Here is a 13,537-nt window from a genome sequence, read left to right on the forward strand (position 1 = left end):
GGTGTCATCTGCGTAATTGAAGATCTGACACTCCATAGCCGACAGGGCCTTGATTAGTGGGGTGAGAGTGCGGACCCTTGCGGGACTCCACAGGGAATAGAGCCTTTCTCCGAGACCCAGTCGCCCATCTGAATTCTTTGGGCGCGGTCTGTCAGGAAAGAGGTGACCCATTGTAAGACAGATCCCTCAATTCCTATAGATCGTAGTCTTTCCAGGAGAGTGGCGTGGTTGACCGTGTCGAACACTGCCGACAGGTCGAGGAGGACCAGCACACAGGGCTTCTTATTGTCGGCAGTCAGTCTGATATCGTCAAGTACTGATAGCATCACCAATTCAGTACTATGGTGAGCACGGAAGCCGGCTTGCCTGTCCCCCAGGAGGTGATGATCCTCAAGGAACCTGGAGAGATTTTGCAGGACATGCTGTTCTAGTATTTTTGCAAGGAAGGGAAGTTGGGAGATAAGGCGGTAATTTTTCATGTTAGATATATCCGCGCCGGGTTTTTTAAGAAGGGGGATGATTCTGGCTTCCTTGAAGCAGCATGGAACCTCCCCCATCCGCAGGGAGGAATTTAAGAGTGAGAGGATGTCCTGCTCAATTTCTGGAAGTGCTAGATTAAAGATTCTTGGAGGGCAGGGGTCGGCTGGGGAGCCTGATTTTATCTTTTTGGCCAGGCATCGGAGGGTTTTCATGTCGAGGGGTTGGAAAGAGGAGAGGGTGTCCGCACTAGTGCCCTGCGAGGCATCATCTGCATTAGGTGATGGTATACAAGGGGAGTTGTCAATCTCCATCAGTATATGGAGAAATATGCGAGGAAATTATTGCATTGTTCCTGGCTGGGTGGGGTGGACTGTGATTGTTTTTGACTAAGTTCCTTCATGATTTTAAACGTTTCTTTTTGTTTATTGGATGCAGCCAATATCCTATTTTCATAAAAGTCCGCCTTTCTACACAGCAGCGCTTTTTTATATGAGGCAAGTTTTACTTTATAATCTGCCAGGGCCTGAGGTTTATAGTTTTTACGCCATTGTCGTTCGTAATGGCGTAAAACGCGTTTGGAAGTCCTGAGTTCTTCCGTAAACCACGGGGCGCCTTTGCCTTTATTGCAGATTATTTTATTTTCAGGGGAAACTGCATTGATGGGCGCACAAAGTCGGTCGGTAAAGGCAATGGCCCCTATTTCAATGTCAGCTGACACCAGCTTTTTAGGAGGGCGATCGCGAAGGGCGCTTAGCAGTGTCGGGTCATCTATTTTTGACCAAATGCGCACGCGTTTCCAGTCCGCAGGGGGCGGAGTTATGTGTTTGGAAAGAGGAAGTGTCAAATTGATACAGAAGTGGTCCGACCAAGGACAAGGGGTGACCTCTTTAAGTGTTATGAAGGGGGTGGTGGACCAGACCAGGTCTAAAGTATGACCCCGCACATGGGTGGGGGTTGTAATTAATTGGGAGAAACCAAGATTGGTGAGAGTCTCTTCTAGTTGGCGGGCCTGAGCCTCCCTGGGTTGTTGATCCCAGTGAAAGTTAAAATCTCCCATTACTAGGAGATGTTGAAAACATGAACGGCGATTGGAGATACATTCAGTTAGGAGGTCGGTAAAGTTAGGGGAGCATTTGGGGGGGCGATAAAGCATGGTGATCGTGATACTTGAGGAGTGATGGCAGACCTTAATGGTCAGCATATCAGCCCCAACCAGGGATTCACCCGATAAAAAAGCGGAGATGGAAGATAGAGAACCTTTTAAGGTGCCCAATGCAGAGCCCTGCCTGGCCAGGTGAAGAACAAACAAAAGAACTTGTGAAAGGGGAGCAGATAGGGATCAACCTGCTGCTCATCACACCATGCCACAAATTGATTCCAACGGCCAGTGTACACCATCTTGGAGGAGGGATGCTGAGCTGCCAAGATAACATCCCAGACTGTGGGTGGAAGGTCAAAAGCCATCAACTGTCGCCGCTCAATCTCCACGCATGAACACTGACAGGTTCAGGTGGAGAACCCTCCCCTGCTGCTGCGACAGAAGATCCTCCCAAGGGGGAGAGCCTGATCGGAGGACTGATGGCCATGCTCGGTAGCTCGGGATACCAGGCTCTCAGAGCCCAGCCAGAAGCCACAAGGATGACTTGGGCCCAGTCGTTCCTGATCTTCTTGAAAACTCTGGGCAGGAGTGGTGAAGGCGGAAAGATGTACTCGAGGCCTGAGCTCTACTTGAGAAGCAAAGTGTCTCAGAGCAAGAGCCACCTTGAAAACTCCAGTGTGAAAAACTGCTGACATTGTGCATTCTTAGCAGCAGTAAATAGATCTAACTAAAGCCCTCCCCACTGTTGAGACCCATCTTTGGATGGTGACGCCATTTGCGATCTACTATGCATTGTCAGCTGATTTTGTCTGCCCTGGTGTTCAGAGACCCCATCAAATGTTGAACCCCCTGGGATGTGTCCTGACATTGCAGCTATGTCCAGAGGTGCAGGACGTCTTGACAAACGGTCCATGAACCCACTCTGTCCTGTTTGTTGCAGGACCACATGGAGGTGGTGTTTTCGGTGAATACCTGCACCAGTTCTCCCTTGATAGAGGGTAGAAAGGCTTTAAGTGCAAGCCGGATCGCTCAGAGCTCAACAGGATGATGTGGAGCCAGGCTTTCGCCGGAGACCAGAGTAGTCGGATCTCCACCTCCCCAAGATGGCTGCCCCATCCCAGGAGTGAGGCATCTGTCACTACTATCAGATCTGGTTGGGGAAGGTAGAGGCGTCTGCCGCTGAGCCAATCTCGGTTCGTTAACCACCACTGCACATTTTTTGCAGTGCCCTCAGAGATTGGGACCATGTCGGAGAGATTTGCCCGATGTCCCCAGTGGAAACTCAGGTCTCACTGCCGGGCCCGCATATGCCAGGGGGCATAGGTCACAAGCAGGTTGCAGGAGGCCAAGAGTCGCAGCAGCCTCAGAGTCTGTCTCGCCAAAATCCAAGATAGAGACTGAAACATTGGTATTCTAGCCTATATATCCTGGACTCGCCGTTAGGGAAGATAAGTCCGAAACTGCACTTCATCCAGAACAGGTCCAATAAAAGTGTCTGAGAAGCAGTCAGATGTGACTTTGGCACATTGATGGTGAACTCCATTGAGTACAGGAGATTTGTCGTAGTCTAGGAGGTGGGAGATGACCGCCTTGGACGAGGCCGCCTTCAACAGCCAGTCATCGAGATAGGGGAAGACCACCCCTGATCGCAGATGAGCAGCAACCGCCGCCATCACTCTGGTGAACACCCTAGGGGGCGCTGGTATGGCCGAAGAGGACCATGGGGAATTGAAAGTGCTCTTGGCCGACCATGAACCACAGGGAACATCTGTGGGCCGACAGGACATCAAAGTATGCATCCTGCAAATCCAAAATTACCATCCAGTTTCCCGGGTCCAAGGCAGACAGGACTTGAGCGAGTGTGCGCATTTAGAATTTCTCCTTTTTGGAGAAGAAATTGAGAGGGCATAGGTTTAGGATAGGACGAACGCCTCCGTTCTTCTTGGGCACCAGAAAGGAGCGGGAATAGAAACCACAACCTCCGGACACTCTCTAAATGGTTCCCTTGGCCAAGAGAGCTGCTACTTCCTGGTGGAGGAAGGAGAGATTGCCCTCTGTCAGCTTGTTGTAAGGGGGTGGCATGGGTGGAGTCGAAGGCATGAAGGGGAGGGAGCGGCCCCTTTAGACAATTTGGAGAACCTAGCAGTCTGATGTTATTAACCTCCAGTGGTGCAGCTGACTGCGTATCATGCCACCCCCTAGTTGCCCATGATGGTCAGGGGACATACTAGAAAGGTTTAGAGGTTGTGGCTACTGAGCCATGGTGGACTGGGCCTACTTCTGGCAGCCTGACCCACGAGGTCTGTGGGTGCTGCACCCTCAACCGTGCAGAGGCTGGGAAGCTTGCGGCCGTGGTGGCTGGATGGGTAGAGGTGCAGCTGGAAGCCCCTTCCCTGGCCACGAAATGAGCGAACGGCTGATTGAGGTTGACAGTGGGGCATGGAAAGACCCAAGCACTTGGCTGTAGCCCTGATGTCCTTTAAGCTCTTCAGCGTGGAGTCCGCCTTGTCTGAAGAGACTGAAGCCTTCAAAGGGCATGTTCATAAGCGAAGCATGGACATCCCCTGAAAAGCCAGATGCCCTTAGCCAGTATTTGTATTTGCTGGTACCTACCTGTTTGCGCTGCAACTTCACTACATTTATGGTGGCGACGAGCGACAGTGGACTGCAGGACCCACGGAGTCTCGAGATAGGCTCTCTGAATATCGTCTTCTCTACGAAGCTCATCCTGCCTCGTGATCCTCCAGCTGTTCCAGCGACACTTCGCCTGACTCCCGACACTTGTGGTGGTCTGTCAGGGGCGGACATCTTGAGGTTCTGTTTGCATGCAACATGTTTGCCCTCCCGAAGCAGCAGTGCAACCAATGCCTTTGTTGTAGTCGAGAGCAGGCATTTTAAGAAGCAACATTGTGTCAAGCAAGGCACCACGACTGACTAAGTCCAGGCCTAGGACGAGGTAACACGGGTCTTAACGCACGTTACGCACATACCGTAGCCAGCGTTGCGGCCATTTTGTTTTGGCCATTTTCGTCTATGCTGGTTTCTGCATTGCAGTCTCCTACCTAAACAAAGCACACATCGGTGACACACACACCTTGCGTATCAGCTTGCGTTTCAGCCAGTTTCATGGTTTTGCTCCATACCAGTCAGCCGCAAGTTTCGGTGATGCGCACACCTTGCGTGTCAGTTGGCGTTTCAGCCAATCTACATGTTTTGCTCTAATCCCGTTACACCCTGCGTTACACCCTGCGTGTCAGTGTGCATTGTTTAGTCCACATTACGCTTTTCCTTTTTCGGTGACATGCACACCTTGCGTGTCACTTGCAGTTTGTCTTCAGTTGCGCTACATCAAGCCAGATATAAACACCTACGCTGACACGCACAACTGTCATTTTCCTATGTGCTGCATGGTTGTTTTCAACAACGGTGACACACACACACCCTGTGTGTCACTGATTGGTCTGTCTAGATCAAGTTGTATTTGATCTGTAATCAGCACAACGGTGACACGCACACCTGGCGTGCCATAACTGTTTCAACTCATCCAAGTGCATTTTAGGCTCTTCTCAAGGTCCATTTTGGTGGCTATTGTTTACTTTTATTGCCTTGTTTGGTGTTTTGTCAGCTAATCAAAAATCAGCTAAGGCATATCCTTTCTACAACTAACATGCAGTGTGTTTCTCCCCCACCTCCCTTTCTCGAGGTGCCTGGAAACCCGCCAATAACATGGAAAAATTGTTATGACGCTTTTGCGACTTACTTGGAAGAATGTATTCTTCTGCACTCCCTAGGTTTCGAAGGGAGATCAGTGTTCAAACATTTGCCACCTTTAGTACGAGCCCAGAAGAAGGAAGACATTGATGAATATGTTGAGGCAGTAAAGAAATTGGAGTTGCGTTTTGACATACAGCCCAGTTTGGTTGCCATTCGACAAGTTCTTCAAAAAGGAGCAGAGGTCTGAAGAAGATGTTGATGCTTTTGCGTCTGCTCTCCGTAAATTGAGTGCAGAGTGTCGGTTTGAGGTGTTTGCGGAACAGTTGGTCCGGGACCAGTACATTTGTAAATGTTCTGACAAGACTATCCAGTGGAAGCTGTTATCCATGCGTAATCCCTCCGTCAAGGAGACTATTCGAACGGAGAAGAGCATTAAGCTCTCCAAAGCTTCTGTCAAAGAGTCAGAGGACAAGTCTAATGAACTGGTGGGGGCGGTTACCCAAAGAATTTACAAACAATGTTGCTCCACGTTCCAAAAGTTCATTTTTCAAATAACATAACACGTGTTTTCGCTGTGGTAACCTCTCACATGCCTTTTGCCAAATGTTGTCAAAGTAGTAAATGGAGTAGTTTCACTCCTCAGGTTGGCAAACAGAAAACCACCCCCTCTGTCGCGAATGTGTCTGATGCGGAATGTGTTGACCCTGACAATTACTGTAGTATTCAGGATGAGCTGAGAGACATGGTTATGGTGGTTGGCAAGAATGCGGTTGTTGTGGGAGACATCTCTGAACGTGTTGATCCCCATGTAGATATTGGCACAGGAGATAATAAAGTGTGTCTGCTTGTGGATTCAGGTGCAAGAATAACCATGATCACCCAGGAAATCTTTCACAAGGTGTGGGGTTTTCGTCCTTTGGAAGCTCCTGACAGGGCTCCTGTTTCTTATGAAGGGCGGAGGATAGAGTGGGCTGGTTACTTTTAGGATATTCTTGAATTTAAAGGTAGGAAGATCCTTGGTAAGGTGCATGTGGCCATCAAGGGCTTGTCCTTTCTGGGTTGGTTCCATTAAGGTCTCTTTCAGATGGTTATTAGGCCGGGCACAAAGGCACAGGTCTCTATTGTCTCCTCCAATGACTATTCTGAAAATGTTTTCCGACGTTTTCTCTCTGCTTTTGGGGGAGGGTTGGGACAGATCAGGGGTTTTACCCATCGTATTTTGGTTAAGGATGTTGCCATTCCTGTCAAGCACAAACTAAGGAGTGTCCCTTTCAGTGTCAGGGATCGGCTCGAGCAAGAGCTAAATGAAGTGTGAGAAAGGCATTATTGAGCCTATAGAGTCCTCTCGGTGGCTTTCTCCTTCGCGTCTGTGTTCACTTACGCAGTCTCAATAAAAATATCTGGATTGACTTGCGCCCTCTTCCCAAGATTTCAGAATTGTTGAAAATGATTAACGGGTCCAAGTGGTTCAGCAAACTGGACCTAGCGTCAGCTTACCAGGTGGTCCTGGATCCTTCAAGACACCTCACGGGATTTATGTCCCCCATTGGAAAGTTCCAATATTGCAGGATGCCATTTGGCCTTGCCTCTGCAGTGGCAGTCTGTCAAAGGATTGTGTGCCACATGCTTCAAGGGGTTAAGGGCGTTGCTGTCTTTCAAGACAATGTCTTGATCTATGGTGCATCCAAAGAACAGCATGATGAATCCTTGTACCATGTTCTGGACATCATGCAGGAGAAGGGTGTTGTGCTTAAAAAAGAAACATTTATGTTCCTTGTAAAGAAGGTGGAGTACTTGGGACATGTTTGATCTGAACAAGGGGTGGAACCGAGGCCTGGTCTGGTGAGGGCCATATTTGACTGCACAGCGCCTTCTGATAAGGTTGGTCTCAAGTCATTTATTGGACTCCGAGTTCTACTCCTGGTTTGTGACTGATTATGCATCTAAGGTCCGACCCCTCGGGATGATCACTGCCAGGAAGGTTTTGAATGGACCAAGACCCAGTTAGTTGGTACAAATATTCTCAAACCTTTTGATCACAATGTCAGGTGCACCATCACCTTGGATGCCAGTGGTGTTGGGTTGGGTGCTATACTCACACAGACCAAACAATGTACGGAGAATACTTTCGGTTATGCATCAAGAGTTTCGCGTGGTCCAGAGTTTAATTTCTCTGTAATTGAAAGAAAGCTGTTGACCTGTTGGTGGGCCATCAGGAAATGTCATCCTTACATTTGGGGCAACCATTTTGTGTTGCGCACCGATCACAGGCCCCTTCTTTCCATCCTTTCTGGGGACAAAATCAATTAACACACTCTCAGAATAGCCAGGTTGTCCACTAAGTTGCTACAATATGAGTTTGAAGTTTCCTACCTGCCTGGTAACAAGATTTCCTGTGTCCGCGGACGATTCCTTTTTAGGTGGCGATGATGACCCGGACAATTGTTTATTGCCACTGTGGCTATGGGTGACGTGTGCCGTAGGTGAGCAAGAATGGAGAGATGAGTTATCGAAAGATGTCTTGCTGTGTCAAGTCATGAAGTGTATCAAAGGTGGTTGGCCAAAGGAAAAGAATGCACCGTACTCCTTGCAAATCTTTTAAAGGTCTCCCTTGACCTTTCCGTGGAGGACGGCATCCTGGTGCGGGGTGATAAGTTGATTCCTCCTGATAAACTCAGGGGAAGATTGATTTGTGGTGTTCACGAGGGGCATTTGGGTAAAACTCTCACCAAGCGCAGGCTACGCGAGTGTTTTTGGTAGCCCCTTATGGACAAGGACATTGATGCTTTTGTAGGGGAGTGTGTTGTATGTTTGAATGCTGACAAAGGACTGAAAGTGAGGACTCCTCCCCTCCAACCCATTGATCTTTCAGTTAGGCCCTGGGAGAAAATTGGTATTGATCCGATTGTTCTATTCAACCTTCTTCCTCCCTCCTCTCGCTTTGCTGTTGTTGCCATTGATTACTATTCCAAGTGGCCAGAGATTTGATTCTTTGGCGAGCCAAATTCCAAACATTTCATCGATTTCCTCAAGGATATTTTCCTACCATTGTTTCTGACAAAGGGGTACAGTTTGTCAGTCAGGAATTCCACGTTTTTTAGCGCAAGGTGGTATTGCTCACCCCAAGAGTTCTCTTTATTACCCTCAAACTAACGGCCTTGTGGAACGAATGAACAGGGTTTTGAATAACTGTGTACAATGGGCTGTTGCTAGCAATTGCATCGTTCAGAGTGCTGTGTGCTCCATGCTATGGTTCTACTGAACCACTCCCCACTCACCCACCAAGGTTTCCCCTTTTGAATTGTTGTGGGGAAGGAAGCCTTCCTCCAAGGTGTATCCTGGATGGATGTCTAAATGGGTGAAGATGGATGCCATTGTGGGTGTGGATGACCTTGTCAGGGAAAATGTCTCTAAAGCTGAGTTAAGCCAAAAGTCTTATTTTGATGCTAGAAGAACAACGATTCCTCACACATTTGTTGTTGGGGACACTGTGCGTGTGAAGATTCCTGTTCACAGCAAAAAAGGAGATGCTAAGTTCTGAGCCCATGGTTGTGGACAGGGTTTGTGGAAATGCTGTTGGGGGTGAACAACAAACATTGGTGGAACATGTCCAGCATTGACTGGACATGCTCCCACCTGTCGCTCGTGTAGCAGTTCTGCTGATGTGTCTATTAAAAAACAATCAGAAGCTCCTCTCCTGCTAGAGTTGCGCAGGAGCAATATATGCCATTCTGTTCCTGAGATTTCACTAATTTGGTTCTCTTGTTCCTTTCTGTGTCCGCTTTCCCTTGTTTTTCTTTTCATGTGGACGTCTGCTCTCGCTCTCCTTTCCCCCACTGATATCTACCCTTGATTCCCACTTTTGTTGCTCCTGTTTCTGGTTTCTTATTTAAAAAACATTTAGAGGAGGGGGCTAATGTAGTGGCTTCCCTCACTGTGTGTTCCTCTGTTTTGGAATGCTCACCCTTCGGGGATACATGTGTGTGTGTGCATTCCACAACAGAACCTCAAACGCTGGGTTTGAATGTGTCGAGCAGTTGAATTAAGTTGCCTGTTCTGTTGGCTCCTGCGCAGTCCCTGTTGCAAATAAAGTTATTTTGCTGGTACCTACCAGTGCTTGCAGCGACTTCTTCACTACAAGGACTTACTGGAACTATCAGACGACTTCAACTGCAATGAAGATCGATGGCTCCGGGACTGATCCCGGGACCTTCCATCACATGTGTAGAATAGGCCGGGTTAGAAACACCCCCATTTTACATGCTCTCATTTATAAGTTGCCTTCTTCCTCTAAACTCAATGACATTTGATGTCCGTTTGCTTGCGTGTCTGTGCAGGATAATATTCTCTGAAAACTGCATTGCTTACATTTCCACTTCATAGGCACACTATCACAATACCTTGAACATTTAGTATAAGGGATAAAATTCACTGCCCAAATGCTGTTGTCTTGTCATTGTCCGTTAGGCAACAGAGCTAGCACAATAGAATAAACAATAGCAGTCTGACTGGGGCTTCGGCATGGCAACATGGGGGTTGTTTATTATATAAACAACATTACCGACTTGCTTAGGTAGAGAAGCATTTTGCTGACACTGCGAAGTCGCTACATGCCGGCATTCCAGCTCAGCTGATTCCGGGTTACCTCCATGAGGGCTGTCCAGCTCTACACCAGGACGGGCAGCCTAATGACACTTACCCAAGACATGGAACTCCCTCCCCACTCACCTACGGCTGACCCTGGACCATCTCTCCTTCAGGAAACAACTCAAGACCTGGTTGTTCGAGCAGTAGCGACCCCCCCCCCCTCAGCGCCTCGAGACCCTTACGGGTGAGTAGCGCGCTATACAAATTTTGCTGATTGATTACCCACAGGTAATGAATAGTTAGACCACCTTACAGGGTTTTGGCACTAGCACCTAGCACTAGGTAGGAACACCATATATTACAGTACTCATGGGCCAACATATATTCACTGTTACAGCACAAGGGGTGAATTATTCATTTTCTTCACCATTCTCATAATGCTAACTACGCTATTTGGTTTCCTTCTATTGATCATAACAGCGCAAGGCTTTTATATAAGAATCACAATGCTTCAATAAATATTGAAACACCTTGCCGAGTATTTCTTGAGATTCTCTTTGGATATGCATGAGAAGCCAAACGAAAAGGTTCTTGATCTGCTACCACAATTTCCTTGGGGGGGGGGGGGGCAAATGGTCTAATATCTTCACACCTCCTATTTCTAAAGCCCCTAAACAGATCTGACCATCCATATTCCAGAATGGTTTCAACCATCAATTCTAGGTCCAGAGATATCTGTTATTTTAAGTTGGGGTTGATCTATAAACCAAACATTCACATCCCAGATGGAATTGGTTTAGTCTTGGTGTCCAGGAGACTAACCTCACTCCCCGCCACTGGTAATTCCTAACCACAACAGATGATCCGAGAAGCAAAGCCATAACGTTTAAGCATCATAGTGGGTGCGGACTACACGACGACGTCTGCTCGCATCTAAAGTCTTTGAGAGCAGAGGGGGCTTAAACTGGCTTGTGAAATGAACTGTTCCCTCACTAGACAAAGGTTACCTGATCCCTGGAAGCCAACAGACCTGGACTCAGATTCTTTCACCCTACACATCGCCATTTACTCGTCTGGAGAGGGATTCTTGTTGTAGGCTGGGGGGCTTTTGGAAGATCTTCACTGCAAACACAGCAGCTAAGACTTCAGCCCTTTGAGTTTTCCAGAGTTGTATCCAGACCAGAGCCCTTGGATTCAGACGGCCAGCTGCATCAGAGCCAGCTGCATCAGAGCCAGCTGCATCAGAGCCAGCTGCATCAGAGCCAGCTGCATCAGAGCCAGCTGCATCAGAGCCAGCTGCATCAGAGCCAGCTGCATCAGAGCCAGCTGCATCAGAGCCAGCTGCATCAGAGCCCTTGGATTCAGAGGGCCAGCTGAATCAGAGCCAGCTGCATCAGAGCCCTTGGATTCAGAGGGCCAGCTGAATCAGAGCCCTTGGATTCAGAGGGCCAGCTGCATCAGAGCCCTTGGATTCAGAGGGCCAGCTGCATCAGAGCCCTTGGATTCAGAGGGCCAGCTGCATCAGAGCCCTTGGATTCAGAGGGCCAGCTGCATCAGAGCCCTTGGATTCAGAGGGCCAGCTGCATCAGAGCCAGCTGCATCAGAGCCAGCTGCATCAGAGCCAGCTGCATCAGAGCCAGCTGCATCAGAGCCAGCTGCATCAGAGCCAGCTGCATCAGAGCCAGCTGCATCAGAGCCAGCTGCATCAGAGCCAGCTGCATCAGAGCCAGCTGCATCAGAGCCAGCTGCATCAGAGCCAGCTGCATCAGAGCCAGCTGCATCAGAGCCAGCTGCATCAGAGCCAGCTGCATCAGAGCCAGCTGCATCAGAGCCAGCTGCATCAGAGCCAGCTGCATCAGAGCCAGCTGCATCAGAGCCAGCTGCATCAGAGCCAGCTGAATCAGAGCCAGCTGAATCAGAGCCAGCTGAATCAGAGCCAGCTGCATCAGAGCCAGCTTGTTGAAAATGTGTTTGCCTGCCACTAACTGAGACCTCTGTTGCACACATTAAAAAAACAAAAACCTGATGGGTCACAAAGGTTTCTGTGCTTTGCCACCTACATTCCCAGAAATAACATTGTCCATCAGGAAAATGTTAGAGAAAGTCTAACTCCTATAGGGTCAACAATGAAAAAAAGGTTTGGGTGTATAGCTCGGCAGTCGCTAGCACCTTCTGGTTTTTACTAGGAAGATCATGTTCACCATTTCTTTTACTTGCCTTTGAATGAAAATCATTCTTTAACAATAAGGCAGTGGTTGGTCACCGAGTTTGTGTTATGCCCTGTGTCCTGAGGTATCTCAGTATCCAAGCCCTTTCCACCTCTTACAATAACTGCAATTGCTCAGCTAGGCTACTCCCAATAAGTCAAGTGCTGAAAGTGAGTGGTTGGCGATCAGACTGGAGTGTAAGAGAGATGATGGCACTGAGACATCAGTGGAAAACAACTGAACTGCCACAGGATTCCACCCTGTAACCAAGGGCTGCCCCTGAACCCCAAGACAAGGCCTCAAACATACATCAACATCTACCTCCAAGCATGGGGTGCAGGCCAGAGAGGTGGGGTATTCATCTCCATGTCCCACCTCCCAACATCCCTTAACAATACATGATCTTACCGGTGAGTGCACAGGTGAGTCGGTGACGTCTTCAGCGTCCGGCTCAAGGTACAAACGTGGTGGTTTTCGAGGCGGCTTGACTGGTTGGTCATCGGTAAAAGTTAACTTCATCACGGCAAAGTCACTGTATGTAGAAAAAAACAAATGTGTTTTACCAAACTGAACAAACACCGCAGCAGGGACACAACCTTTGTAGTGAATGGTGAAAAACAAATAGAAGACCTAGGGAAGGTGCTAGAGATCTCAGATATGAAGCCTTCAGATGCACAAAAACAAAACATATCTGGCTGTTGGTCTGGACAGACAAAGATGGAGGCAATCAAAATATATGTATACAGAATTAGGAAGGGCAGCTTTGCCCAGGGATTAAGAGGAGGCAGCACATTCATGGAGCATCACAGTGGGCAAGACGAGCACCCGGGAGAAAGGACAAAGGAGCAGGAAAGTGGCAGCTTAGCAAGGAAAGAGCAGAGGCCACATCTGCATTAGCAGTGTGTCCCTTCAGACATAGGAGAAAGGACAGAGAAGCACCAAGTGCTTTGAGAAGCAGAGCGCCTGCTCAGCAACTGGTAGAAAAGGAAGGGGAGCAGCAGATACCTGGAGTAACCGTGCCAGAGGCGACTTCAGGAGAGAGTGGAAAGCAGCACTGATCTGGACAGAGTGCCCATTCAGCACAACTAATGAAGGGCAGGGAGACCCTCTTTATCTGGGCTATAGGGCAGGAGTGTCATCTCAGGGCAGTCCATCACAGTAGACAGAGTGAAGGGGCAGCGCATCACTAACAGGATATGTTGGTGCAGAACAAAGGATAAATCACAGGTTGGAAGAAGTTATCTCATGTAGGAGTGTCTTTGGGAATAGAGAGCAGGGGACAAGAAAAGCACTAACATAAGATTAGATATAAATTGGCCACTCAAAGGCAGGAGTCGCAGGAGGCCCTCGTTTACCTGGATCGATGGAGGCATACATGTCATCTCAACTCGAAGCCAAAAAACACCTGCACTCACCGGGGACGTTAGATTTATGTATGCCACCTGAGCAC

The 13,537-nt window shown here is 48.5% G+C and overlaps 1 protein-coding gene across 2 annotated transcripts in view; it reads right to left on the minus strand.

Moving 5' to 3' along the window:
- Nucleotides 1–13,537, minus strand: part of PKN3 (protein kinase N3) — a 391,919-nt gene that overhangs the window by 149,956 nt on the left and 228,426 nt on the right. For both annotated transcript variants that reach the window (XM_085614062.1, XM_085614063.1), the window contains exon 12: nucleotides 12,496–12,619. In XM_085614062.1, coding sequence (XP_085470188.1) covers nucleotides 12,496–12,619 — 124 coding nt within the window. The remainder of the gene's footprint in view (nucleotides 1–12,495; nucleotides 12,620–13,537) is intronic.

Source organism: Triturus cristatus, chromosome 1_2 (genome assembly GCF_964204655.1).
Source record: "Triturus cristatus chromosome 1_2, aTriCri1.1, whole genome shotgun sequence".
NCBI lineage: Eukaryota > Metazoa > Chordata > Amphibia > Caudata > Salamandridae > Triturus > Triturus cristatus.